Genomic DNA, 26,967 nt, shown 5'->3' with positions numbered 1-26,967 from the left:
CTGCGCCGGGCGTACCGCAGACAGCGCCGCGCGCCAGTCGCCCAGACGGCGCGCCGGGGCAGGAGCGCCGGGCACGCGCCTCAGGGACGAGGACAGGGGCGCGTGTGCGCGCGAGGCTGGGAGCGCCAGGCGCGCGCGGGGCCCGTCGAGAGCCCTAAGGAGCCACAATAGGCCAGAAGGCGCGCGCGTCCCCGAGGGACTGGCGGACGCGGGGCCGCGCGCCCCTGGCTCGGCTCCCTTCCCCTCCCCCCGCCCGTCGCCCTCGCTCTCCCCCGGGCGGCCGGAGACGGCGGCGGCGTCTGCGGGAAGCCGTGTGTCTCCGCAGTGACGTGGGCGGGCCGAGCGCCCGGTGACGTCAGAGGCTGTGTGTAGCGATGTGTGTGGGGTTCGGAGCGGCGCCGGCACTGCGAAGGGCGCGGGTGAGCGGCAGCGACGGCGGCGGGCACAGGTGCGGCCCCGCGGCGCGAGGGGAACGCGGCCTCCGCGCACCCTGTGGGCGGCGCGGGGGGGAGGTGATGGGGACTCCGCAGGGTGCGGCTGGCGTCTCGGGCGCCCAGGGCGGGGGTCGAGGGTCCGGGGTGCGCGGGGTCCCGGGGCCGGGGGGGGTGCTGTCCTACGGGTGTCTTGGCCTCGCCGACCCCGGGACGGAGATTCCGCTGCACTTGACCGCAGCCGCGGGCACCCCGAGACCGGGTCCACGCCGCCATCCTATGGCCGTCTGCGCTCGGCTGGGATGCCCCGGGTTGGTCCCGGCGGCCCGCGTATCCCGGCGGGGCCCCCCGACCTGCCCTGGGGGGTGCCTGGGCTCGGGGTGGGCAGCCCTGGGGTGCCGCGGTAACAGTAGAGAACTTCCCCGGCACCTAGTGCGCGGGGGGGATTTCCACCCCGGCCCCCGCAGTGGGGCGGAGTGGGGAGGACACCCGGGGTGATCCCAGGCTGGGGTGGGGGTGGGGACTCCTCCCTCCACTTCCTCTTCTCTCTCACCTCCCCGGACGGCGCGAGACCCCGGCTTCCTCGCCCTGCCCCCAGGATGGTGATGATGCTGGGTGGGCGGCCCTGCGTGGGCGGAGGGTTGTGCGCCGCGGGAGCCCGGGGTGTCCCGGGTCTAGGTCGTGCCTCCTGCCAGCGCCCCGGCCTGCGTTGGCTGAGGTGTCCCTGTGGTGGCCAGAGTCATCGTGCGCTGGCCAGGCGGCTTTCGTCCGTAACGCTCTGGGTTTGCGTTAACAGGAATTGCTGGGAGTTTGGAAAGCAAACGTTTCTATTTACTGGGTTTCTTTTGGGGGCTCTCTCTAGAGGGAAGTGGGAGAAGACTCTTTCTGGTTCCCTCTTCCTCCATTTGCATTCTTTGTGAGGTCTGTGTGCCTTGTGCTTATTTGTCCCGGATTAGTCTTGCTCAAGGATGGAGAAATTTCCAGGCATGGAGTCTTAAAGGTTTCGGCTTCCATTAAGCAGATCGCTAACCTTTTAAAGGGAAAGTTTAATTTTTTGCCTTCGTTTCCGAAAGGTAGTGTATAGTCATTAAACGAATTAAAGCACTTGAGACTGTAACTTAGTTACATATGGTAGATAAACATGTATCTGGTTCTTCGGGGAGGGCTAAAACTAGCTTTTTTTTTTTTTTCCCAAGTGAGATGAAAGAATGGATTACTAGTTTTTAAGTAAAATGGCATAGCTAGATTCATTCAAAGCCTCTGGTTCTGAATTTTGGGTGTGATACTACTTTTTTCTGAATCTGTGTACTCTACTTCCTCTTAAATAGAGGGATATTTAATTCTCTATGCCCACCTTCTGAACTGCTTCCTATTTAAATGAAGTTTTTTTCTGCTTAACTGGTGTTAGATTGAAAGAAATCACTTGGGTCACCTTTGGTAAAGTGAACTGAGTTTAAGATTAAGAAACTGGTTTCAAATTGACCCTTTGACCTCTGGAGCAAATTCAAATATAACTCTCCCCACCCCTTTCTCCTCTTCCAGATCAATTAAAAGAAGAATGAACTGTAACCGCTGAAGAGAACTGGGCAGTTTTTCATTTCATGTTTTTTTTTTTTTTGTTACAGAAGTGGAGCTGGAGGTGGTTCTTATTGGTGTGGAGATTTAGACAAATCTTCAGTTTCCCAGCACACAACAACAGGCTACTGTCTTCATTGAGGCTATCCCCCTCTTCTTTTTTGGCAAAAATTAAATCCAGTTGCTAAGTTGTGTTTGGGTCTAAATTTTATGATAGCATAAAGACATATGCTTTGGTTAAAAAATCAAAATAACCAAACTCAACCATCGCACTGAACCATGGACATCTTGAATTGAAACGTTAACCGTATTTTAATAGAAATATCCGAAGAACTCAAGACAACAAGGTTTTCCTCAGGAGTGTGGTTATTTTTTGTTATTAGAAGAAAAATGAGAAATTTTATAATGTTTGCAGTGGTGTTATCCTAGGGTACCACAGAAACAAAACCACACTGCAAAAACTATTGGGTAAGAAAATTCATCTTTGGAAACAAAATTTTCCATGAGTGAGTCATAAGTATTTGTATATATTACTCGTCTCAAAATAAGCAACTGAATTAAAATGCCAGTCTCAGTCTTAATTATTTAAAACACCAGTGTAGCCATGGAGAGCCTACAGACAAATTTCTCCTTGGTTCAGGGCTCAAATAAAAAACTGCATGAGGTGGGGGATGATGGCAGCCCTCCAGCGAAGAAAATGATGTTGGACATTCATGCGAATGGAAAAGTGCCGAGCAAGGTGCTGACCGTGAAGAAGGAGCACTTGGATGACTATGGAGATGCACCGATGGAAAGCGATGGCGAGCAGGCCAAGCGCAGCTGTACTTCAGTGCCTGAAACTTTAAATTTAAATCCCAGTCTGAAACACACGTTGGCACAATTCCACTTAAGTAGTCAGAGCTCTTTGGGGGGACCAGCAGCATTTTCTGCTCGGTATTCCCAAGAAAGCATGTCACCCACTGTATTTCTGCCTCTTCCGTCTCCTCAGGTTCTCCCGGGCCCTCTGCTCATCCCTTCTGATAGCTCCACGGAGCTCACCCAGACTGTTCTGGAAGGGGAGTCTATTTCTTGTTTTCAAGTTGGAGGAGAAAAGAGACTCTGTTTGCCCCAAGTCTTAAATTCCGTTCTTCGAGAATTTTCACTCCAGCAAATAAACACAGTGTGTGATGAGTTATACATATATTGCTCAAGGTGTACTTCAGACCAGCTTCATATCCTGAAGGTCCTGGGAATACTTCCATTCAATGCCCCATCCTGTGGGCTGATCACGTTGACTGATGCACAAAGACTGTGTAATGCTTTATTGCGACCACGGACTTTCCCTCAAAATGGTAGCATACTTCCTGCTAAGAACTCTCTGGCCCAGTTAAAGGAAACTGGCAGTGCCTTTGAAGTGGAGCATGAGTGCCTGGGCAAATGTCAGGGTCTCTTTGCGCCTCAGTTCTATGTTCAGCCTGATGCTCCCTGTATCCAGTGTCTGGAGTGCTGTGGAATGTTCGCGCCCCAGACCTTCGTGATGCATTCGCACAGGTCACCTGACAAGAGAACTTGCCACTGGGGCTTTGAGTCAGCCAAGTGGCATTGTTACCTTCACGTGAACCAGAAATACTTAGGGACACCTGAAGAAAAGAAACTGAAGATGATTTTGGAAGAAATGAAGGAGAAGTTTAACTTGAGAAACGGAAAGAGAACCCAGTCCAAGGCAAGTTCCTTTTTGAGGTAGTGATTTTGGATGAATGTAATGGTTTGCTAATTCTGTTTGGAGTATAACTTTTGTGTTAGGAAGCTAATGCTCCTGCAACAAGAAAATAACCAGTGTCCTGTTTGCAAGTTTTAGGTCACGTCTTCCTGTGTATTTCCTCATTGGAGAGAAGTGGGATTATTCCCATTTTACAGATGAGAGAATGAGGCTCTGAGAGCCTCAAATGACTTAGAAACGGAGGCCTGGGGCTGCTTTTGGTTATTCTTTTTCACACATCCTGCCTCTTACCTAAGTCTGTTTTTCTAGGACTTAAGATAATTTACACCTCAGTGTTCTGTTATCTCCATTTGCAAATGGTACAGTGGCTAGCTAACACTAGTCTGGTGTTGAGCTCGCTGGAAAATGCATTTTTCAAAGGTACAGCCATAGTTTCTGATGTTTTTTGTGCTTAATGTTGAGGCTTGGTTGATACTGAGAACAAAGGAAAACATCTGAGTAATTTGGTACTAATAGCCAGGATTATTATTTTTGTCAAAGAAAGGAATGCTTTTGGAAAATAGTGACAAAACCAATATAAATATAAAGTGTGTTCCAGATTAATGAAATAGTAACAGAAGAAGCTATCAGCAAAGAGATCTCGAATATTCTTCCCACAGCGTTTGCCTGACAGGTTTAAAGTAGTAGCTCCTAATTAAGATTTTGAATGCTTGGATGAAAAACAAGATTTGAAGTACTAAAGATTCAGTTTGATGGGTTATTTTATATATTTTTCTATTGACAAGATTGATACTGTGTTGGGTAAAATGTGTCAAGCATTGCTTCTGAGCTGTTTTATGCAAATAATTTTAATTCTTGTAACAGAAGATTGGCTGTGTTTTAAGAACTTAAAAAAATTTTCCAGTTGGTTCCCCCCTTTGAAATACCAACTGTTCTATTTTACAGAAGAAATAAAGTTTATTAAACAACTAAAGGTTATTCACAGCAAAGTTAGGGCTTAGATTAGAATTTAAGATTAGGAGTCCTGTGCTTTATCTCAAGCTTTTGAGGGAAATTTAGTGTTCTAAGATAGTGCTTTGCGGCTGAAGCGCAATGAAGATAATTCATTTTAGATTTTGATTTACGGTAGTTTTCCGCTTGCTGCTTTCCCAAAGGGTAGGTTTTGAAATTCCTTGCCATTGACTCCTGGGTAAGTGTCATTCTTCAGGTACAGTATTAACTGGGTTTAAAGTAGGACTGACTTTGTCTTTACTTCGGACTGTGACACTTGCCTGTAGCTGGATTTGTGCGGTGATAGGGTTCATCCTCAGAGGTGATCAGTATCTTAAATGAATGATGCCCTTTCTGGTGGTTCCATCTGGCCCCAGCTAATTAGGGGCACTACCCTTCCGTGCCTGTAGGTGGCCACGTTCCTGGCCAGGTGGTCAAGGACCACCCGCTTTCCTATGTTTCTGTTATGTGCTTGGGTGGAAAACCAACTTAATGGCATTTTGAAAAAAAAAAACTTTATTATTTTTATTTTATGTGTATGAGTGTATTGCCTGCATGTAAGTGAGTGCACTGGTGTCTTGCCTTGCCACCGAGGTCAGAAGAGGGCTTCAGATTCCCCTGGAACTGGAGTTAAGGACGTTTTGTAGGGTCTTTGCAAAGAGCAGTCAGTGCTCTTAACCACTGAGCCATCTCTCCAGCCCCGTGGCTTTGAAAGGAAATTGAAACCACCCTTCACTTGGGATATAGTCCCTTATTGTTCCAGACTTCTGTTTCTTTTTTTGAGACAGGGTCTCCTTAGAGCCTTAGCTGGCCTGGAACTTGATGTGTAGACCAGGCTGGTCTCTATCTTGCAACTTTCTGCCTACCTTTGCCTCTCAGTGCTGCGATTAAAGGCGAGTGCCACCAATGCCTGACTGTTCCATACTTTTAAAAATATTTTTTAATTCTTTGAGAATTTCATACAGTGTATGTTGATCACATTCACCCCCAGCCCCTCTTAACTCCCCCAGATCACCCTCTCCTCTCTACTCTCTCCAACTTTGTGTCTTTTGACCTAGAATTTAATAATATGAATACATTTTTTTTTTTACTTTTGAGAAGATATGAGAGCCTCCTGCCCCTAACCTCTGTTACTTTAGGGTTTTGGTGGGGAGCAGAAATAGCTGTAGTTTTGTGCTGTTTCAATACTGCTTCAAGTTTTGTGTGAATTGAAGGAAGCTGGGAAAATTTAAGTTCCAACCAAACCTTTTAGAAAAGAAAAACTTGGGGGATTTATATATAATACTTAAGCAGTTTTAAAAAATGCTTGTCACTGCAGATTAAAAAAAAAAAACTCCTCAAAATATTATGAGGTATTTTTTAAAGGTCTGTGAGAAGGCAGGTTAGAGAGTATTAACTTGGCTTAGATGTTCCTGGTTGTGTAACTGGTAACTGTAGAATCACTTGAATGCAGGCCTTCTGACTTCAAGTCTAGAAATGTTCCCTGAAGCAAGTGTAGGAGCAGGAGCTGCATCTTTTGAGGAATAGTAATAACTTGGTATAATGCTTCTTTATTGACCTGCATATAAACTAAAGCATTTACATGGGAAGGGCTATAATCCTTGTTTAGGAACAGTTTTTTTCTATGTTCTGTAAGTCAAGTTTGAGTTGCTGGTTGTTAGACCAAATTGATGAGGAAGGTTATTTTAAAAAAAATCAAACCAGACTTAATTAAATCAGACTATGCTAAACACACCTGTTATATAAAGGAAATTGTATTTAGTAGAACCACTGTAATTTGATATACTTTTGGTTTATGTAGTCAAAATGGTTTTGGATTACAGTGAAAAACCTGAAAATATAGGCAGTTGTTGGAAATGTAGCTATTTAATTATTTAATTACTCATATTTTATTTATTCCCTTTATTTTATGTGTATGAGTGTACTGCCTGCATGTGTGTAAGTGTACCCATATCTTGTAATGAGAGTGAAGGTCAGAACAGGCTTTGGATTTCCCTGGAACTGGAGTTATGGATGGTTGTTAGCTGCCATGTGGGTCCTGGGAAACAAACCTGGGTCCTCTGCTAGAACAGCCAGTGCTCCTAACTGCTGAGCCATCTCTTCAACCCCGAAATTAAAGAACAGAAGATGTATTAGTAATGACCAACAAGCTACTTACTTGCATAGCTAGTAGATACATTTACTTTGCATAATTAGGAGCCATATTTAGATACTAGAGTAAGCTATGTAAGGTAAGAGTTCTTAGTGAAAAACTGGATTTATTCTTTCTGGAAGCTAAAATATTTTGAGCCCTTTCTTACTCAGGGCATAAGAAATACACATGATGGGCAGGGGTGTTGGTAGAGTGCTTGCTGCATGGAGCCTAGGATTCCACCTCCCATGTTGCATAAAGCAGGCGTGGTAGTATGCCCCTGCAGTTTTGGATTTGGGAGATGGAAGCAGGAAGTTCAGCACTTCAAGGTCATTCTTGGCTACGTAGGGAGTTTTTGGGCAGCCTGTTCTACATGAGACCTTGTCTCAAAAGAAATAGATATGATTTTAAACATGCCTAGGTTGTACTACAGAATGATATTTTCAGACTCTTTGATGCAAGTGTTTTTGTGTGTGCTTTTTATGAGAAAGGTGGCTATTGTATTTTTAGAGTGACCAGAAATACTGTATTCTACCTTTTTGTTGGTATTCAGCCAAATCAGAATTAGGTCAGTTTCTGTCTATAGGAAAGGAATGTGCTAAGCAAGTTGATCATTGGCAAATAAAATTGAAGAGTGGTGTTTAAGATTACTTTCCAGTATGTTAGAAGACCATTTGTAAAGATAGTTGATAGCAAAATTGTGGGTGATTCTTCACTGTTAGAATCATGACTGACATCTCCACTTCAAAGTTAAGAATGATTATGTCCTTAAAATATATTACAACGTTTAGATGTTTTTAACATTCAGACTGGTCTGCCCTTACCAAGTAATAGTAGTTTTGCTTTGTACAACTGAGGGACTGTGCTCATAGGTGGTCTGTGGTGCAGATAGGTGGCCTAAAGAGAAGCATCTTAAATTTTCTCCTGTTTGGTGGAGAACATACTCAGCAAGTGTTAGACCTTGAACGCAACTTCAGTTCACCCTCCCCTTCAAGAACCTGAACCGCTTCTCTGCCGTCAGCTTTCCATTTTCATTTCTGTGTAGATCATTGGGACAGTGGTGCAGACACTTCTCCCCTCTTGCAAGGTACAGTATGTTTAGGACACATGTTTCTAGTTCTAAACCTGAATGTAGCAAGTAAATGCACTTGAGAATGGGTAAATACAGAGAGCAGTGGTGGGCTAGAGTGTGTTCTGGTAGTAATTGTGGTGAATTTCATGTCAGTTTGCTGTATCAGTGCAACAGTTTGCATTTTCTTATTAGTGTTAACATTTTGAGTAAGTGGCAGTAAGCTCAAAGAAGGTGAAATATTTGTGCTTATGTGATGGACCTGTGTGAATGTTGTTGAATTCCTCAGAGTTGGTAACTCTCTGTCTGAATTTAGAAAGAGTGCTCCAATCTTCACATCCTAGTTTAGAGCCTGACATGCCAAAGGTACTCAGAGACATTTTGTTTTTTAATATGGGGAAGTGGTACCTTAAAAAAATCAGCAAACTATTATATGCGATTCTGGAGATCTGACACAAGGCAGGGTTTGTTGGAAGTGTGAGCCAAATAAACGCTTTCCTCCCTGAGTTGCTTTTGGTCAGTGTTTTATTGCACCAACAGAAATCAAACTAGAATACCTCATAATTGTCTGAGGTGGTAGCTCAGTGGTAGATTGCTTGTCTGGTTATGTACGAGGATCTGGAGTTTGGTCTCCAGGTACCTGGGGAACAGAAAAGGCAGCTTTCATATATTGGTAGTAGCAAGTAGATTGAAAAGATAATTGGCAGCATAAAACCTTTTTTATTTGGAAAAGTCCAAGGAATTAACAGGAGTTCTGTTCTTTTTTGGTTACAAAGAGAGAACTGTACTACCAACGTCACATGAAGGAGTTAAGATAATAGCATCATGTTTATAATGACAAGCGGAGCCTTTGCTTTTTAACTGTGAACACACTTAAGTGCTTCAAACCTGAATTGGGCTTTGTGAGGTGGGTGGTATGATCTCAGGCTGTGGGAGCAGCAGGCATTGCTGTGATCGGGAAGGTCTGTGGCTGATAAGTTAATACAGGTCCTAGATCATAATGTCTTAGTTTTATATTAGGTTAATTAATTCTCTTGATTACAATGAAGTGAGGCAGAAGACTAAGCCTGAAAAGCTTCTAAGTAGCTATTTGCTACCTTGTAACACTATTCCATTTCAGTTGTTGACATGCTCATTCACAAAGGGCTAGCACACTGGAAATGGATACTCTTCTGAGGGATTGGGTTTCTTTTAATAAGAGTTGGCAGCTTTTGGGTAGGGTGCGCTTTGTGTACATCTGCAATCATTTACTGACCACCTAAGTCCTAGAAGGCCCTGAGCAGGGGATTCACTTTATGCTAAAGGAGGCGTTTTTAGTAGCGGTGTCTTTGGTAGAGTTGCTGACCATTTAGGTTGAGCTCAGTAAAAAAGTACTGTGCATTTAATATGTACTTTGCTTTATTTCTTGTATACACATTCCGTTAGTGTTAAACTCAGCTACTGTTAAACTGCCTTTGACACAAATATTTGAAAATGATTATTTATAAATAATCACAAAAATAATTTTGGGGGTCATCAAGATGGCTTGGAGGGTAAGAGTGCTTGCCGCCAAGCCTGATGACCTGAGTTCAATCCCCAGGTCCCACATATTAGAAGGAGAGAACTGATAACTGACTCCCCAAAGTTGTCCTTTATACCTGTGCACATACACACACACACACATATTCTCCTTACTCTCTCAGCCAAAAAAAATTATGGGGCTGGAGAGATGATTCTGCAGTTACAAGCACTTGATGTTCATTCAGAAGACCTGGGTCCTGTTCCTAGCATCCACATGGCAACTAACAACCAGCAGTATCTCCAGTTCCAGGGGATCTAATGCCCTCTTCTGGCTTCTGTGGACCTTAAAATGGCTTAATTTGTATTTTTATTGGGAATTTGGAAGTCCCATCAGTATTATAAGGTATTGTCTCAGTTTTGAGTTGTCATTACAAATTAAAGATTATAATATTAATTGATGTCGTAATTGAAACCTAGAGTGCCACTGAAAAGCAAAATTTATTACTGAACTTAAGTTTAGAACTTGTAAAACAATTTTTAATGCATTTTGATTTCAAATATTTGTATACAAATAATTTTGAGTGGCTGAACTTAATTTTGTATTTAAAAGGTGGTACCCAAAATTCTTAAAAAAAAAAAAAAAGCCAAACTCTTAAATTATTTGTCATTGTGAAACTGATAACCATGGATCACCAAAACTTAATGGTTATTAGTGTATCTGGTTATCAAAGGGTGAAGTGTACCTTGTAAGATGCAGAAGTTTAGAGAAGCTTTTAAAAAACACTTCCTGGGGGCTGGAGAATTGGCTCAGTGGTTAAGAACACTGGCTGTTCTAGAGGACTTGAGTTTGGTTCCCATCATCCACATGGCTGCTAACAACTGGCTGCCACCCCAGTTCTACGGGATCTGAAGCCCTTTTCTGGCCCCGGTGGGTATTGCATGTATGAGTTATGTGTGCATGTAAAACACTCATCACACAAAAATAAATAAAACCTTTTAAAAACACTTTGTTTTACTTATTAAAAATTAACTTGCTATACATTTACGAATCCTTTAAATTTTGCTTTCATTAGATGTTATTTGCTTAGTAGAAAAGACATTTGGATTGAAATAACGTATCTGAAATCTTGCTTATTTGTGTGGTGTGAAGGTGCCATCTGTTCATTCTGAGGTAGGTAGTGGTGGGCAGACGACGATCGTTGTACAAGCATTTTAAACCACTAAGGCTCTAACTTAAGCTACTAAATGATGTCCTCGTCCTGCCAAGTGATGGAATGCATTTTGTTTTAATGTTTAAGTACACAAGGAATAAATTGTTCTCATGTTGAATGGTAGCTAAAAGGCAGTAGATGCTACCATTTTGATGTCTAATTTGTATTTTTGATCAGCAGCATTACTGCTGCACCATTTAATTATATTCTTTTTCTGAAAACCTAATTTGTATGTTGACACAAATGCAGACTAGATGAGAAAAATCTGGCATGTCTGTGAGTGTTTTGTTGTATAATATGTGTTTAATTGTTTTTGACGTGCAGTTAGGATAATTTGTTATGACAGTGTTCATGGCTTACCACAGCACGTTAGGTGACATTGACCTGCAGCACTTTCTCACCTTTGCACTGTGCATTTCCCTATGATTCGTGTTGTTTAATTCGTGTATCTGATAAAATGTAGTCAAACATGACTCAGCTTCCCTTGCTGCTTCACAAGATGTCAAGTGTTAGTGTCTTGTCTTATGAGTGTCATGGTAATCAGTGATCCTCCCCCCGCCCCTCCCTTTTCCCCAGTAACCTTATATAATGCTAACCTGGGAATTAAAGAGTTACCCATCTTTCAAAATCATGCAAGAAATAAGAGTTCCTGCTGCATGGTAGGCATGGGGGCTAGGTGCTAGAAATGCAAATCATGATTGTTTTTGACTTTGAGTTGCTGTTCAGAAGCTGGGTCACCACTTTCCAGGGTTGAATAGAGAATTTAGACATTGGTTAGGGACAATGCTCAATAATATTAAGGGGAATGACCTAGTTAGCTTCAGCTGTCCACTTGACACAGCCCAGAATGATGTGAGGGAGTCTCCATTTGGGGATTGCCTCCATCAGATTGGCCTGTGGCATGTCTGTGGCATTTTCTGCTTACTGGCCTGCGCCCTGCTTTTGCCTCAGCTAGCTTTTTTTACACAGCCCAGAACCACTTGCCTAGGGTTGGTACTGCCCACAGTGGGCTGAACTGTGCTACATCAATTAGCTCTTCTTTTAGTCCATCTTCTAAGATTTGAGATTCCAGTATTCATACTAAGAACAACTTAAATGTGTAATCCGGCTTTAGTGATTTTTACTTTTAAAAAAAATCTGAAAATGATTTATTGGGCAGTACATTTAGAATTAAGATATAAGACTGATTTTAAAGAGGGCCTTTGTTTTTCTTTAATGAGTTTAACCAAAAAAATTCATTTAATTCAAGATAATCTTAGATTTCCATAGAGTAACTTACCCATGCTTATCAACACCTCTTTTTATAGTTAGAAGGCAGAGTGCAAAATATCCTATTAAGTTACTCTTTTAAGCAGGAAGATTTAAAAATGTAACCATTTTAAATGAATTTGAAGGTTTTCAAATAAGTTTGAATCTAAGTGGTATAGAGAACATTATTTAATGATGGCATCCAGATTCAAGACTTAAACATCAGTTACCACAACTCCAAGTACTGAGTTAGTCATAGAGAGCACTTGAAATAAATTAAGTGACTTGCCCTGGCTTATGTGAAGCCTCCTGATTGTCCTATTCTCGGTAACAATTTTTTATGTTGTGTTTTATAATTCTGCTTTCTCCTTAGGCTGCTAGCTGTCAGCAAGTATCAGTTTAGTATTTGTTGCTAGAAGTCAGTTCCCTTTTTAATCTACTGTTATAGGTTGAAAAAATGTAAATAATTGATTGGCTTACTTTATAAATAAGTGGTTGAATTTGTCCAGTTTCTGAATATTACATCAAAATTGTGGTGCTTATCTAAATTTTAGTATTTGATCACCTTTGTGACATTAAAAAAGTTTTCATATAATCTAGTCACTAGATACCCAACTCTTAAACCTTTATTCTTTTCCCTGTAGTTTGTAGTCTTACTTGTATCTTACATTCCATATCCAATAATTCTTAGGAAGATACAGATCTCCCACTAGTACAAGTTACCATGTTTTTATTTCTGACCTTTTTATTATATTTATTTATTTTGGGGGGAAAGCATGTGCCACGGCACATGTGTGGTCAGAGGACAACTTGCAGGAGTTAGTTTTCGCCTTTTCCCATGGGGGAGGGGGTCTCAGAGATCCAACTCAGGTTGCCAGGCTTAACAGCAAGCGCTTTCACCCACTAGCCATCTCACTAGCCCTAGTTTTAAAAACTTTTTATTGGCTTCAAGTCATCTGGATTGTCAAGTCGTGGAATGTGTATTTCAAGGGCTGCTTCTTGTGCTTTCATCCATTTTCGTTGCTGGCACGGGGCTCCTTGTTGGATCTTGCCTAAGTTTTTTCATTTCTATTGGTTTCCTCCATTCACAGGCCACCCCTTCCTTCCCCCACCATGGACCATTCAAAATTGATTTTTATTTTAATTAGAATTTCATGTCATTCTTTCTTTTCCTTTTCTATCCCAATTTGAAACATTTGGGACATGTAAAGCATCTTCCCCGATTCTTAGCCTGTGTGAGGTCTTAATGTGTGGTTCTGAAGGTTGAACCCAGGGCCTTGTGCATGCCAGGCAAGCTCTGCCACTGAGCCCTGACTGTCCTTTAGGAGGTTGTCATTCTCCACACTCTTCCTCACTGCAGATTGGATTGGAGCCTTTCAGAGGCAGGGCTCAGAACAATATCCAGCTTTCCTTTCTGACTTATCCTCCCTTTAACACACTACTGTTGACCTCCTGTCTCTGCTGTCTGCCCTAATCATGTTACTTTCAGCTCCTCCACTCTTCTACCAGTGATTCTTGGTCTCTTCATTCCCACAAGAACTGGGTAGTAACTGTAGTATGAAATATGCAAGGAAGGCAAGATATAAAATAGGCCAAAATAAGAAACTAGTAACCTTAGGTCATTTATTCTAAACTGTTTTTAAACATGAACGGAGATAATGATAGCCACTTAATGGAGAGAAGTGTGCGTTAGGATTAAGCAGAATATGTAATGTAGCAGTCTCAGCCAGTAGATGCATATTAAATGCCAGTTATCTTTCCCCTTCTTTTGCTTTATTTATAGGTACATCTCATCTTTAGTGCTTAAAAAAAAGCTTTTAGTATTTATGAGGAAATGTGTTGTACTGATACTTGTTAACAAACATAGTACTTTTTTTTTTTTTAATTTTATGTGTATGCATGTATTGCCTGCATGTAGGTAGGTGCACCCATGTCACGCAATGCCCGAAGAGGTCAGAAGAGGCTGCCAGATCCCCTGGGGCTGGAGTTACGGACAGTTGTTAGCTGCCATGTGGGTGCTGGGATTCGAACCCGGGTCTTTTGCCAGAAAAACCAGTGTTCTTAACTGCTGAGCCACCTCTCCAGCCCCACAAACATAGTACTTTCAGATTTAATTGGCCAAAGTCCTTATTGCTATAGAATGTTATCTAGTTAATATTCTAATAAATACTGTGGGTATGAGATAAAGGCTGGCTGTTTATAGCGAGACTAAGAATCGGTTCTCAATGCTGCGTGTTTTCATATTATTATGTGAAATGGATTCTCAAAGTGTGGTATTTGATGAAATTGTTTCTGGTAAGCCATTTAACTTGCATATTGAAGCTTGTGAACGGATAGATCACGTAATAGTCTCTTGTTTAAAGAAATGAGATGCATTACTGTAGGAGAGTGCTTGTTAGAGGATGGCCCTTAAAAATGTGACTCGTTCTGTGATTCTGTCAAGAGAACACAAAATGAACGGTCACAGGCTGGCTGTGGAGCTCAGTGTACGAGTACTTGAGTAGCATAGGCAAATCTTTGGGTCTGATCTCTGGGTTCCATTCCTGAACCACACTAAACAAAGAAACAGAGAAATCATCTTTTCCTGTCAGTAAATGTCCCTTTCCACATGTTCCTACAGACAGATGCCCCATCAGGAATGGACTTGCCATCGTGGTATCCTGTTATAAAACAGGAAGGTGACCCTGTTCCTCAGACACACTCGTTTTTACACCCCAGGTGGGTATCTAGTTGTTTGCTCATTCATTTCTTCATTCATTCCACAGCTGTTTGCCAGGCACTGTTCAGGAATTACTGACTTTAAATCACTTCCCTTTAGGGTCTTTTTTTTTGCCTTGTTGTTTTTGTCTTTTTTTTTCAGAGCTGAGGACCGAACCCAGGGCCTTGCCCTTGCTAGGCAAGTGCTCTACCACTGAGCTAAATCCCCAACCCCTAGGTTCTCTTTTTTTAATGAAGTCATAATTTGTGAAGGTTCGGAATTGTTTTGGACAAGTACATTGGATTTAACATACCTTTTGTTACTGGTTTTCATCATGGGGAAGTTGTGGAGTTGGATTTGTAGTTCTTTTCACTAGAAAAGCATTCATAGACAGACTCCCTGCAGTGGGGGCTGCTGTTCTCTGAGCTCCACAGCGCTGTGAAGTGTTTCAAGTGCATCTTTGTGTTTTGAGACAGGGAGGATTTCACTTTGTAGCTCAGGAAGGCCTGAGATTCACTAGGTAGCCCAGGCTAGCCTTGAACTTGTGGTAGTCCTCCTGCTTTGGCCCCTCAGGTGCTGGGATTACAGGCATGAGGTACCTGGTGCTTCATGCGTTAGTACTCTGGTGGTTTTTAGAGAAGGAGAGGAGGTTAATTTTCTTTCACAGTATCTTTTTAGTGTTTTGAAATTAATCCAGAAAATGACAGAAATCCCTCATGATTTTTGTTGTCCAAAAGTATCTTGATTTTCTTTCCCAAGTCTTTTCTGTGACCTATATTTTTTGAATTTCTACATTGACCTTAGCAAAAAAAAAAAAAAAAAATGAGTTTATAGAAAGATGTCACATTTCAATTTTTGCTTAAGTGTGCTGTGTAATACATGTCTTATCTTGCCTTTTTTTTTTTAGCTACTACTTGTACATGTGTGACAAAGTGGTTGCACCAAATGTGTCACTCACTTCTGCTGTGTCCCAGTCTAAAGAGGCCACGAAGACAGAGCAAAGTAAGTCCTTCTCCAGACAGTCAGAAAAGCCTCACGATAGTAATAAACATCAAAAGACAGTATCTTACCCAGATGTCTCACTTGAGGAACAGGAGAAAATGGATTTAAAAACAAGTAGAGAATTATACAACCGTTTAGGTAAGTATTTAAAAGTTATATTTTAGAAATCAGTACTTTAGAAGAGATTTTCTATTTAAGCAAATTTTTTCATATGATCGAAGCTTTTTTTTTTTCTTTTGAGACAGTCTCATTATGTAGACTAGCCTGGCTTCAATGAAGCCTGCTTTTGCCTGAGGGTAAGAAGCTTTTTTTTTTTCTTTTGAGACAGTCTCATTATGTAGACTAGCCTGGCTTCAATGATGTGTGTGTGTGTGTGTGTGTGTGTGTGTGTGTGTGTGTGTGTGCCACCATACCCTGCAGAGTTTGCTTTAAAAAATATTTTTTAAGATTATTATTTTATTTTATGTGTAAGTGTTCTGCCTGCATGTATATAAGTGCACCAGATGCATGCCAGATGCCCCTGGAGGCCAGAAGAGGATGTTGGATCCCCTGGAACTGGAGTTACAGACTGTTGTTAGCCACCATGTGGGTACTGGGAACTGAACCCAGGTCCTCTGCAAGAGCAGCTAGTGTTCTTAAGCATCTCTCCACCCCTATGTGGCAAAGCTTTTATTTTAAAACACTTACAACTTTCAAAGCTCAGGGTGGCTTCTTCGAACGTCAGTGGTGTGCTTTTCTAGGCTGGTGGTAGCCTGTGGAGGCTGAAAAGATAACATGCACACTTCATGTTCCAGATGAATTTTGTCACTTTTTCTTCTGCCTTTTCTCACTGGTAGAATTCTTCAACAGGTCCTTATTTTTAATTTTTGTGAACTGAGAAACCGTTTAAATGATATTAAGTATATGTAAGGAATAACAGTTGGGTACAAAACTTGGAGAAACTTCTACAGTAAAGCGAGGAGTGAAAGCTCTGGGAGTCAGGCAGGTGGCGTAGATGCAGAGTGCTGACTGGTTATCTGAAAAAGAAAAATCTTCCTGTTTACCATGCCTTTAAAAATACCATGGACCCAAGGAGGTGTGTCCACCCCAGTGCTGCCTATGGCAGCTCAGCTTTGTTTAGTGCCTAGCAGTTGGAGTTATTTTGGCTTCCTTAGAGCAGTTGGACAAGTCCTCTAGTTATGTAACTATTTTAATAGAGAATTGAGATTTTTGAGGACTTTCTGTACTTCAGTTGTGATTACTGACACTCAGTTCCTTTGACTTGAAATAATGGTAAGCAATAATTCATATGTACTAACATTTGTATTCTTTTTGGTTTTGCAAGTTAATCCTGGAATTAAAAAATAAGTGAGTTACACTTGACATGCTACAGAATTTAGAAGCATACAATTCATTTGTTTCTAGAATAATAACAAAGTCATGACACAGCTTTCCTGAATTCCAGAGCATTTTCATTGATCCCATAACAATCTCTGTTTCCCTTAGCATTCATTCCCAGCCCCCCTTGTCTTTAGCCCCTTATCTATTTTTGGACTTTATGGACCTATTCTGGATATTTCAGATGAAAAGAATGATGTGGTTTTGTGTCTGGCTTCTTCATTAAGTATATATATATTTTTTTCTCAGTCTGTGGTCCATGTATCAGAAGTTTTTTAGAGCGTAGTATTGCACTGTGTAGATAAGCCACATTTTGTTTATCCCTTTAGTTGATTGTATTGTCCTCTAGCTAGTTGCTATGAATAATGCTGTTCTGAACACTGGTATGCAAGTTTTAGTGTGTACATATTTTTCAGTTCTGTTGAGTATGTATTTAGTAATGGAATTGTTGGGTCTTACGATAACTATGTTAACACTTTGAAACCGTCAAACTTTTCCGAGGTTTCTGTGTCTGCACATCTGTCAACACTTGCTACTATCTGTTCTGAATATAGCCGTAGCCATTGCAGTGATTGTGAAGTGATATCTCACTGGAATTATGATTTGTAATTTCTTAATGATTAATGATGTTGAGTATCTCTCCTTTTATTTTCCTGGACGTCGGATATTTTCTTTGGAGAAGAAATACTCTTTCTTTCTTTGGAGAAGTCATATCCTCCGACAGATTTTAAATTGGATTGTCTCTTTCCTGTTGTGTTCCAAGAGGTTTTTGTTATATTTCTGGGTCCTTACCATCTGTAGGATTTGTCATTCTGACAGTTCTTTTCATCTTCCTGTTAGTGGTCCTTTGAGTATAAAGGTTCTAGTTTCTGTGTGGTGCAGTTGCCTGCTTGCTTTTTTTCTTAGCTCAGGTGTCACACCTGCAAAAGCGTTGTCTAGTCCAAGGCTGGGACAGTTTGTACTGACTGATTTTCACTCTTAGAGTTAATTCTTAGGCCTTATATTTAGATCATTTTGAATTAATATTTGTGTGCTATGGGAAATCCAACTTTTTTGTGTGTGTCTACATACTGCTATTCATTAAAAAGATTATTCTTTCCTGATTGAATTGCTTTGGCACCCTCATTAAAAGCAATTGCCTATGAAAGTATGAGCTTACTTATTTCTGGACTCTGAAGTCTTTGGATTCTGATTTTTGAGATGGTCTTATTGTGTAGCCCAGAGTGGTAGTGAGCTTGTGACCTACATCAGCCTCCTGGCAGGGATCATAGGGGTATGCCTGCCAGCTGCCACTCCTGGCTTAGACTCTGGAATTTTTTTTTTTTCTGTTAACTTTTTATGTTAGCATACAAAGTAGTTAATAGGCTTCATTATGCCATTTTCATATATACATGTCATTGTGCCTTGTTCTAAAAAATATGGAATGCTTTGAAAATTTGTGTATCATCCTTGCATAGAGACAGACCATTCCTAACTTGGAATCATTCAATCACTCAAGCAATTAAAATTAAATCGATTTTAATATGTGCTGCTGAAGTGAACATTTTATGTGTATGATTATATTGCCCCCATTTATCTTAAGTGCAGTGTGGAGGAGATCAGAAGAGGGCGTTGGATCCTCTGGAACTGGAGTTACGGATAGTTGTTAGCTGCCATGTGGGGCTAGGAATCGAATCGGCATCCTCTGTAAGAGAAGTCAGTGCTCTCTCCAACCCCTCTGGACTTTTTTCCTTTCTTTTTTTTTTTGTTTTTTGGTGATTTGTGTGTCTATTCTTGTGTCAGTGACACAGTTGTGATTGTGTGTGTTTATGGTGTGTGTGACATGCTCACATTTGTGTGTGTGGCTGCACGCTTGCCATGGCATGCACATGGAAGTTAGAGGACAACCCTGGGTGTAGGTCCTTGCTTTCTACCTTGTTTGAAACAGTCTTTCATTGTTGGCTGCATGCTGGGCTAGCTAGCTGATGAGCATCTGGGGACTCTCCCATCTCTGCCTCTCATTTTGCCTTAGGAATGCTTAGATTACAGATATGTGCTGCTGTATACTTTATGAGGGTTCTGGGTATTCAAACTCTGGTTTTCTGTTTGTGTGGCATCAGCCATCTCCCCAGTCTCACAGTTTTGAGTTCTGTAGCTTTGTAGTAAGCTTTGAAATTGGATTGTGAGTCTTAGAATAAGCCTGTTAGTTTCTGCAAAAATGTGAGCTGGGATTTTGATGTGGATTGAGTAGTGTTGATGTGGAGTGCTGCTAACTTCAGTGTGAGGTCCTCAGGTCCATCTTTGCCTGCATTTAGGTTTCTGATTTCTTTTGTAGTTGTCATACATGTCAGGCACTACTTTAATTTTTTTCTTAAGCATTTTATTGCTTCTGATTTGATTTATACATTGAATTGTTTTCTTAATTTCATAGATTGTTCCCATGACTTTTAACTTGTAGTATTAACACTATGGCTTTTTTTTTTCTTTGAAAGATCCATCAGTCTCAAATAATTCTACAAGTAAAAAGAAATCTGAGTCTGCAGTTTGCAGAATAGTAAGAGACACAAGCAAGCATGACCCTGCAGTTTCCTCGCCACTTCTGGTCAAAGACGTTATTTGTGAGGATGACAAGGGGAAAATCATGGAAGAAGTAATGAGAACTTACGTAAAACAACAGGAGAAGCTGAATTTAATTTTGCAAAAGAAGCAACAGCTTCAGATGGTAACTTTTTTGTTATTTTGTCTTTTTTTTTCTCCCCCCGGAGCTGAGGACCGAACCCAGGGCCTTGCGCTTGCTAGGCAAGTGCTCTACTACTGAGCTAAATCCCCAACCCCCACATTCTTTTTATGTAAAAAAATTTTATTATTTTTTTTATTTGATGTGTATGAGTGTATTGCCTGCATGTATGTAAGTACACCTGTGTTGTGCAATGCCTGGGGAAGAGGGCATTGTATTCCCCTGGAACTAGAGTTCTAGACAATTGTTAGCTGCCATGTGGGTGCTGGGACTCAAACTTGGGTCCTCTGGAAGAGCAGCCAGTGCTCTTAACTGCTGAGCCCTTTCTCCAGCCCCAGAATAGTCCATTCTTAAAAGATACCTTTCCGCCGGGCCCAGTGTGGTGGCGGATCCCAGCACTTGGGAGGCAGAGGCAGGCGGATCTCTGAGTTCGAGGCCAGCCTGGTCTACATAGTGAGTTCCAGGTCAGCTGGAGCTACAGGGAGACCCTGTCTCAAAAAAACCAAAAAACAAACCTTTCCACCGGGCCTTGGCACATGCCTTTAATCCCAACACTTGGGAGGTAGAGGCAGGTGGATCTCTGTGAGTTCAAGGCCAGCCTGGTCTACATAGTAAGTTCCAGGCCAGCTGGGGCTACAAGGGAGACAAAATGACAAAAAAAAACCCCAAAAACAAGAAAAAAAAAGATACCTTTCCATAGTCTTAGAATGAGATGCTGTAAATGTACTTACTTCTTCAGTTGTACAGTAAGAAGCAAAAAATTAAGTTTGTAGAGAAAATCAGTTTTTCATGATAATCACATATATAAAAATGGCATGGTAGTTGAATTTCAGATATCTTATGACTTATTTTTTTTCTGAACAGATTTTTTTTGTTGTTTTTTTTGGTCTTTTTGAGACAGTGTCTCTCTCTAGCCCCAGCTGTCCTGGAGTCACTATGTAGACCAGGCTGGCCTTGAACTCACAGAGATCCACCTGCCTCTGCCTCTGCCTCCCAAGTGCTGGGATTAAAGGTGCACCACCACGCCCGGCTCATTTGAACAGAAATTTTAAATGTGATGGAAATAAAGAATCATATTTTATTATAGGAAGTGGAAATGTTGAGCAGCTCAAAGGCAATGAAGGAGCTCACTGAAGAGCAGCAGAATTTACAGAAAGAGCTTGAATCTTTGCAGAACGAACATGCTCAGAAAATGGAAGAATTTTACATTGAACAGAGAGACTTAGAGAAAAAATTGGAGCAAGTAATGAAGCAAAAGTGCACCTGTGACTCAAATTTAGAAAAAGACAGAGAGGCTGAGTACGCTGCACAGGTAAGTGATTCAGTTTATAGTAACGGTGCCCTTCAGATATGGGAATGGAAACTTTGAAAGAGTGACTTTTGTCAAGCTGTGCTAGATTTCAAGACAGTTAATTATGGTAAACACAACTTTATTAAATTCTGTAATAAGGTTTTAAAACTTTTAATTTTAATTGGGTTTCTGTAATTTAATAATCTAAATTACTAATGTTGGTGCTCTGAATATAAAATTTTGTATTGTGTGGACTGGGGGTGTAGCTCAGTGGTGGAGCACCTGCCTAGCATGCATAAGACCCCAAGTTTGATCTCTAGCAGAATGTAAATGAATAAATAAGTAAACAAAATATAATTTTTTTGTTACTTTAATGTAGCATTATGGGATTGATTAGCAGACATAAAATATTGCCTGCTACATTTAGAAATGCCAGAGTCAGAAATCACTTTTTTTGTTAATATTAGCTTACAGTGTGGGGAAGATAAGTTAACATGAGCAGGCTGTGATGAGAGAAGTCATGCCTTAGGATGTTGTGAGTGTTCATCCCTCTTGATACCTTGCTGTTCTCTCAATTCACCATCATGTGAATGTCAAAAGTATTGGATATTCAAAGAGTGCATGAAAATAGTCCATTTTGTAAAACACAAATTGAAAAAAGTTTTGAACATGGTAGGAGGATTCAATGGGGAAAAAATGATGGAAAACTAACATCGCTTTTTAAATCACACAGTTGGCAGAACTGAGGCAAAGATTGGACCATGCTGAGGCAGATAGGCAAGAGCTCCAAGATGAACTGAGGCAGGAGCGGGAGGCCAGACAGAAGTTGGAGATGATGATAAAAGAACTGAAGCTGCAGATTGGGAAATCATCAAAGACTGCTAAGGAATAGGGACCAGTGAAGAGATGCATCTGGATTTTGCTGACAGGATTTTATGTTTGTTGCTTGCTTCGGTAATTGAATTCTGAACATCTCATCTGCATGAAGATAATTAGGCATTCTGTTCATTTGTAGGTCAGCAAAAGTGAAGAGATTATATATTCACACATACATTTTTACATTTTCTAAATGAATGGAAACATGTATGTTTTATTGTGCTTTTTTTCCTCCAGTCAGCTTTAGTAGTGATACTATATAATTTCAACTTGTAAGTAGACTGCCTGTATTTCTAATTCAAACTTAACAATTGCATACTTTTTAAAAGCTGCATTATGTGATGGAAAATAGTTGTGCTAGTTTTGTTAAGCATATTTCAGACTAGATTTTAGAAACAGTGGTGGCATCATAGTTCAGATACATGATGTAGACTACATTGTGGGGGTTGAATTTCCATTTTTCTCATTCATAGAATCTAAGTTGCTGTAGCATACTCATTTTCTGAATACCAAGTTTGTTTTTACTTTGTTCAGCTTGTAGGATGCATTTCCACTGGTTTTAATGCCTCTTTAGAGGAATTTTACTGATGGGAGTTACAGCCCCCCATGGGGAAAGAAAACATGTGTTGTGCCTGCTGCTGAACACAAGAAGCAGTTGTAATTTGTCTTTCATTTTAAGTGTAGATCTATCTAGAATTTTTTTCACTGACTTCAGTAAATTAAAATAATTTCCGAACTTTTGTTAATAGCAGTGTGAAAATGCTAATGTTTTTGAGAAAAATGGATTCCATTAATGTATGTTGGTTTCTATACAATCCATAATCCTCCTGTACAGTTTTTATATGGGTCTTAATGAAATTTATATAATGGACTTGTTTTCTTTTAAATTATAAAATATTAAATACCTTGAAGGTTACTTTGGACTTTTGTATGTTTAAATATTACCCAAACATTTGCACAAATGGACCATAATGACTCTTTAATATTAAATCAGGAATTTACAGTCAGCTGTTAATGTAGGTTGATAAAGGACAGTTGAAATGTCTGGTACCAACAGGATTTTTAAATAATTTATAGATGACAAAGGAATTCCATGATTTGGGGGAGGGGAGCCTCTGCACTTTCGTTGTTTTTCATTTTGTGCAGAAAAGTCTGTTATTTTTATAGCAAATTTTACATTAGTTGATGCTCAATTTGGTTTAAAAGTTATTAGGTAAAATTCTCTGTGGGCATTATGTTTCTTATTTCTTTATTCTTCAGTGTCACTATGTAGCCATGGTTGACCTGGAACTCAATATGTGGACCAGGGTGGCCTTCATCTTGCAGTGATCCTCCTGCCTCTGTCTCCCAGGTGTTGGGATTACAGTCATGTGCCACCACACCTAACTAGTATGAGGTTTTTTTAAAGAGGTTTCCTGAAACCTCCACTGATGCTATTAGCTCACCAGGTTTGCGTTTCTCATGTTCTCGTGTACGGTACTATGTGAAACTGCTTAAGGGAACTATGTTTAGAAATGAATTACAGCTGTGGTTGTGGACTGTGCTCTCACAGTGTAGATCTTCAGGGGCCTCTGGGTTCCCACTTACCTGGGTATGGCATATTTTGTTTCATGGTACTCATATCTAAAGGGAACTTACGTGCTTTCCAAAAAGGAGTTTGTTTCCTCAGTATACTGTGAGGTAGTGTATATTTGCATTTAATCTTCACTATATTAGCCCTGTAATTTAATTTGTTGATTTTTGGGACTCTCCTCTAGGAGGCACAAATGTTAAAACATTTTTCCTGAATGATTCTGGAGAAAGGAAAATTCACTGTCATAAAATAGCTTTGGTTAGGTTGTGAACTAGTTGTATCACAGCTCAGACTTTTGGAAATACCACTTAACTTTTCTAATTCACTCAAGCTTTGTGCTTGTGTGTTACTTAGCAAATTGATAAAGTTCTGTAAGTTTCAACCCAAACCTTTCCAAATATATTGCTCTTTCTTGAAAATATGTTATTTTAGAATTCTAAGTGGCTCTTAAACAGCATATTATTATGAACTCTTAATTTAGAATTGAAGGTAGTTTTTTCTAGTCCTTCACGTGATGAAACTTGCCATGTGACACTACTTAGCATAGCCTTTATTTTCTAGAACATACAAGGATGTGCCAGTTTTGTCTTTCTTGGAAATAATTTTTTAATCAATTGTAAATATTATACCTATTACTGTTGAAAGTAACTTTTAAGTTAAATTGCACCATATAGCTTGAAAATAAAATTGAAAATTTGTAACACCTTAAAAGTGACCTCTGCTAAAATATCCATTTAAAACTTTTTTCTATTCTTTGCATGCTTATTTTATGTGCTGGTTGCTATCTTTAAAAGTTTGTTTTGCCAGGCGTGGTGGCACATGCCTTTAATCCCAGCACTTGGGAGGCAGAGGCAGGTGGATCTCTGTGAGTTTGAGGCCAGCCTGGTCTCTATTATCGAAACCAGGCCAGCTGTGGATACTGGGAGACCTTGTCTCAAAAAGACCAAAAAAAAAAAAAAAAAAAACAACAAACAAACAAACAAAAAACTAAAGTGTGTTTTGGTGTTAGTTTTTGTGTGTTGTACCAAGTTCACTAGGCAAGTGGATTTTTCCTCAGACTCCATGATGTTATTCTGTTTAGGAAAAATAATGAAGATTAAAAACTGTTAAGGAATGACCTACACAGTTTTGCTCCGGCATCTGTGGAACAAAGACGATACTGGCTTTGGTACTGAATGATGACTGTTTAGTTTGGTGGTGGTAGTTTCTCTATAGTCCAAATTTGATGAGGAAATTGTACCAAATTTATAAAGACAAAGTGTGCAAGCTCTGCTACCATTGAGGAAGTTTGTAAGCCACCCTAAAATTATAACTGAAACTTGAAACACTATGAAAAGATTTGACCAACACCCTAGGTTTTGCTTGTGCTTTAATTTTGTTTGAAATGTGTCCTTTTGCTTGAATTTCTGTCTTTGAGAATTAGGATGTTTTATGCTTCTTGAGCTAATTTTATAACATATTTAATATATAACCTGTTTATATGTAAAATCTTTTGTACAGGGGTAAGAGGGAGAAATGGAAAAATGATTTGTACGTAATGAATTATGAAGCAGTGAGTAAAGTGGGTGAAATAGACCCAGTACCATGGTGTTTGCAGGTTATTCATGTCTTTGAAAGATGCCAGAGCAGCCAGTTACTTGCACATTTGTGGCTTTTGTTTGAAGAAAGCAAAATCATGGAGACTAAAGTACTAAACATACCGAGTATTTCCCTGAAGAGAATTGTGAAGCTGGTACTGAAGGCTTTGATCAGCTTCTGAAAGTTTTTTCTCAGTAAGACACACTTTTTTATCACATAGGGAAGATGCTAATTATTACTTGTCCTTTGTGCATTTAATCCATATGCAGGACATTAAAAAGTAACATGAAAGATTGTGCTTATACTGTACAGCTACTCCTGTGCTTGGAACTTCTTATTAACAGTTTTTATGGATGCTGCCAGCAATAAGGGACATAGAACTGCTGTATTATATATTATACTTGCAGAATTGAGAAACTTAAAGAGAGCTTAATTTTTTTTTTCTAGTGTAAGATACTTAAGCATTTTCACTGTTGGAAGAAAAGTATATATGGGTATTTGGTATTGTATCTTGTTTAAAAAGACAGTCTTTCTTTTTTAATCTTTCTACTTAAATGGCTTTTAAAACTATAATGCAATTTGGAGCTTTGTTTAGATATAGAATTAAATGTCTTACATAGTGCTACTGTTTTGGAGTTAGACAGTGATCAAATGTAAAACAGATTTTAAAATTAAGCCCAGAAAACAAAATAGTGTTTAAAGTTAGTTTAGTATAAAATAAATTTATAAGATTTTTTTTCAATATAGATACCTCACTTGAAAATAAAAAAGCACAGCATACTTAAAGTAATTCTCATAAAACATCCTACTGAAATAATTGCTAAATCTAGGACATCTTTTGAATAGTTTGTGATAAAATATAGTTGCTTTTAGCTTTTGTGCTAGAAGCATTTATTTATCTTGATTTTAAGCCAATGTAATAGACTTAAATTATTACTGCATTTCTAGTGAAGACAGTAAATTAATTATCTGTTCTGCAACTATTGAAACAAATTGACTATATTAAGCATAATAATTCAGTTTATAATTTTATAGTTTAACGATTAAAATTGCTGTGGTTGGTTGCATTACATGACACACAAGACTGTCCTCTACCTCACGTGAAATAAATATTTTATATGGTTTTACTAAAAAATAAGACTCATCTATCTGGTCACTTAGTTTACAAATTTTGAATTATATTTATTGAAACCTGACATACTGCGCTCTCAGCTTATACCTCAATTGTATTTCATGCTGTTCTCCATTTTCATGCCTTGTACATAACTTGTATAGATTGTGGATGAGATCCGAATAAAAACTTCTAATGCCAATGACATTTGATTGAAGTGTTAACTTTCTTGTCCCCCTAAAATGGAAAATTTTCTTTTTTAAAAATTTATTCATTTTCATTGCCTGCACCAGTGAGTGAGTTTCTGCATATATCTATTTGCACTACATGTATGCCTGTGGCCCTTGGAGGCCAGAGGATAGTGATGATCTTCTGGAACTGGAGTTACGGGTGGTGGTTAGCCTCCATGTGGGTGCTGGGAACCAGACCTAGGTGCTTTGCTAGAGTACAAGTGCTCTTAACATCTGAGTCGTCTCTCTAGCCCCTATTTTTCTCTTTCAGTCTATGTACAAATTAATATGGTATATCTATTTTACTTTAAAATATAAAGTTTTATAATGAATAATTAAATTATTTAAATTATTAAATTAATAATTGATATAAAATATTAATATTTTATATTAATGCTCCAGGTGTTGAAAATGCCAGCATTTTGTGTTACTTTGTCATGATACTCAAACTCTTGCTTTAATGTTTTTTCCCTTGACTCCTGGTGTAAGTTACCTATTGAACAAACCACCACACTAGAGTATCTTAGGGCAGCAGTGTGTCAGAGTATGAGGGTCAGAAATCCAGGAGCAGGTTGGCTGGTGTTTGAGCTTGGGCTCTCTTAGAAGGGTGGAGCCTCGAATGTTTCCTGCAGCTGAAGTCATCAGCATGGGGGAACTGCAT

General features: G+C 39.8%; 1 protein-coding gene across 4 annotated transcripts; it reads left to right on the top strand.

Moving 5' to 3' along the window:
• The first annotated feature begins 55 nt into the window (after positions 1-55).
• Positions 56-26,283, top strand: Skil (SKI like proto-oncogene). 4 transcript variants are annotated; one of them, XM_029562067.1, is made up of 7 exons: positions 56-448; positions 2,057-3,708; positions 14,475-14,572; positions 15,460-15,554; positions 19,403-19,632; positions 20,735-20,959; positions 21,672-26,283. In XM_029562067.1, the coding sequence occupies exons 2-7, from the start codon at positions 2,611-2,613 to the stop codon at positions 21,828-21,830; spliced, it is 1,905 nt and encodes a 634-aa protein (XP_029417927.1). In that variant the 5' UTR covers positions 56-448; positions 2,057-2,610; the 3' UTR covers positions 21,831-26,283. The 4 variants fall into 4 exon arrangements, with proteins under 4 accessions (XP_029417927.1, XP_029417926.1, XP_008828333.1 ...); XM_029562066.1 differs by having other exon boundaries at positions 57-419; positions 15,460-15,692; XM_008830111.3 differs by having other exon boundaries at positions 57-448; positions 15,460-15,692.
• The last annotated feature ends 684 nt before the right edge of the window (positions 26,284-26,967 follow it).

Source organism: Nannospalax galili, unplaced genomic scaffold (genome assembly GCF_000622305.1).
Source record: "Nannospalax galili isolate Female #2095 unplaced genomic scaffold, S.galili_v1.0 scaffold33, whole genome shotgun sequence".
In the NCBI taxonomy this organism is placed as follows: domain Eukaryota; kingdom Metazoa; phylum Chordata; class Mammalia; order Rodentia; family Spalacidae; genus Nannospalax; species Nannospalax galili.
Note: the sequence above shows the minus strand (reverse complement) of the source record. Positions and strands in the feature narration are given on the sequence as shown.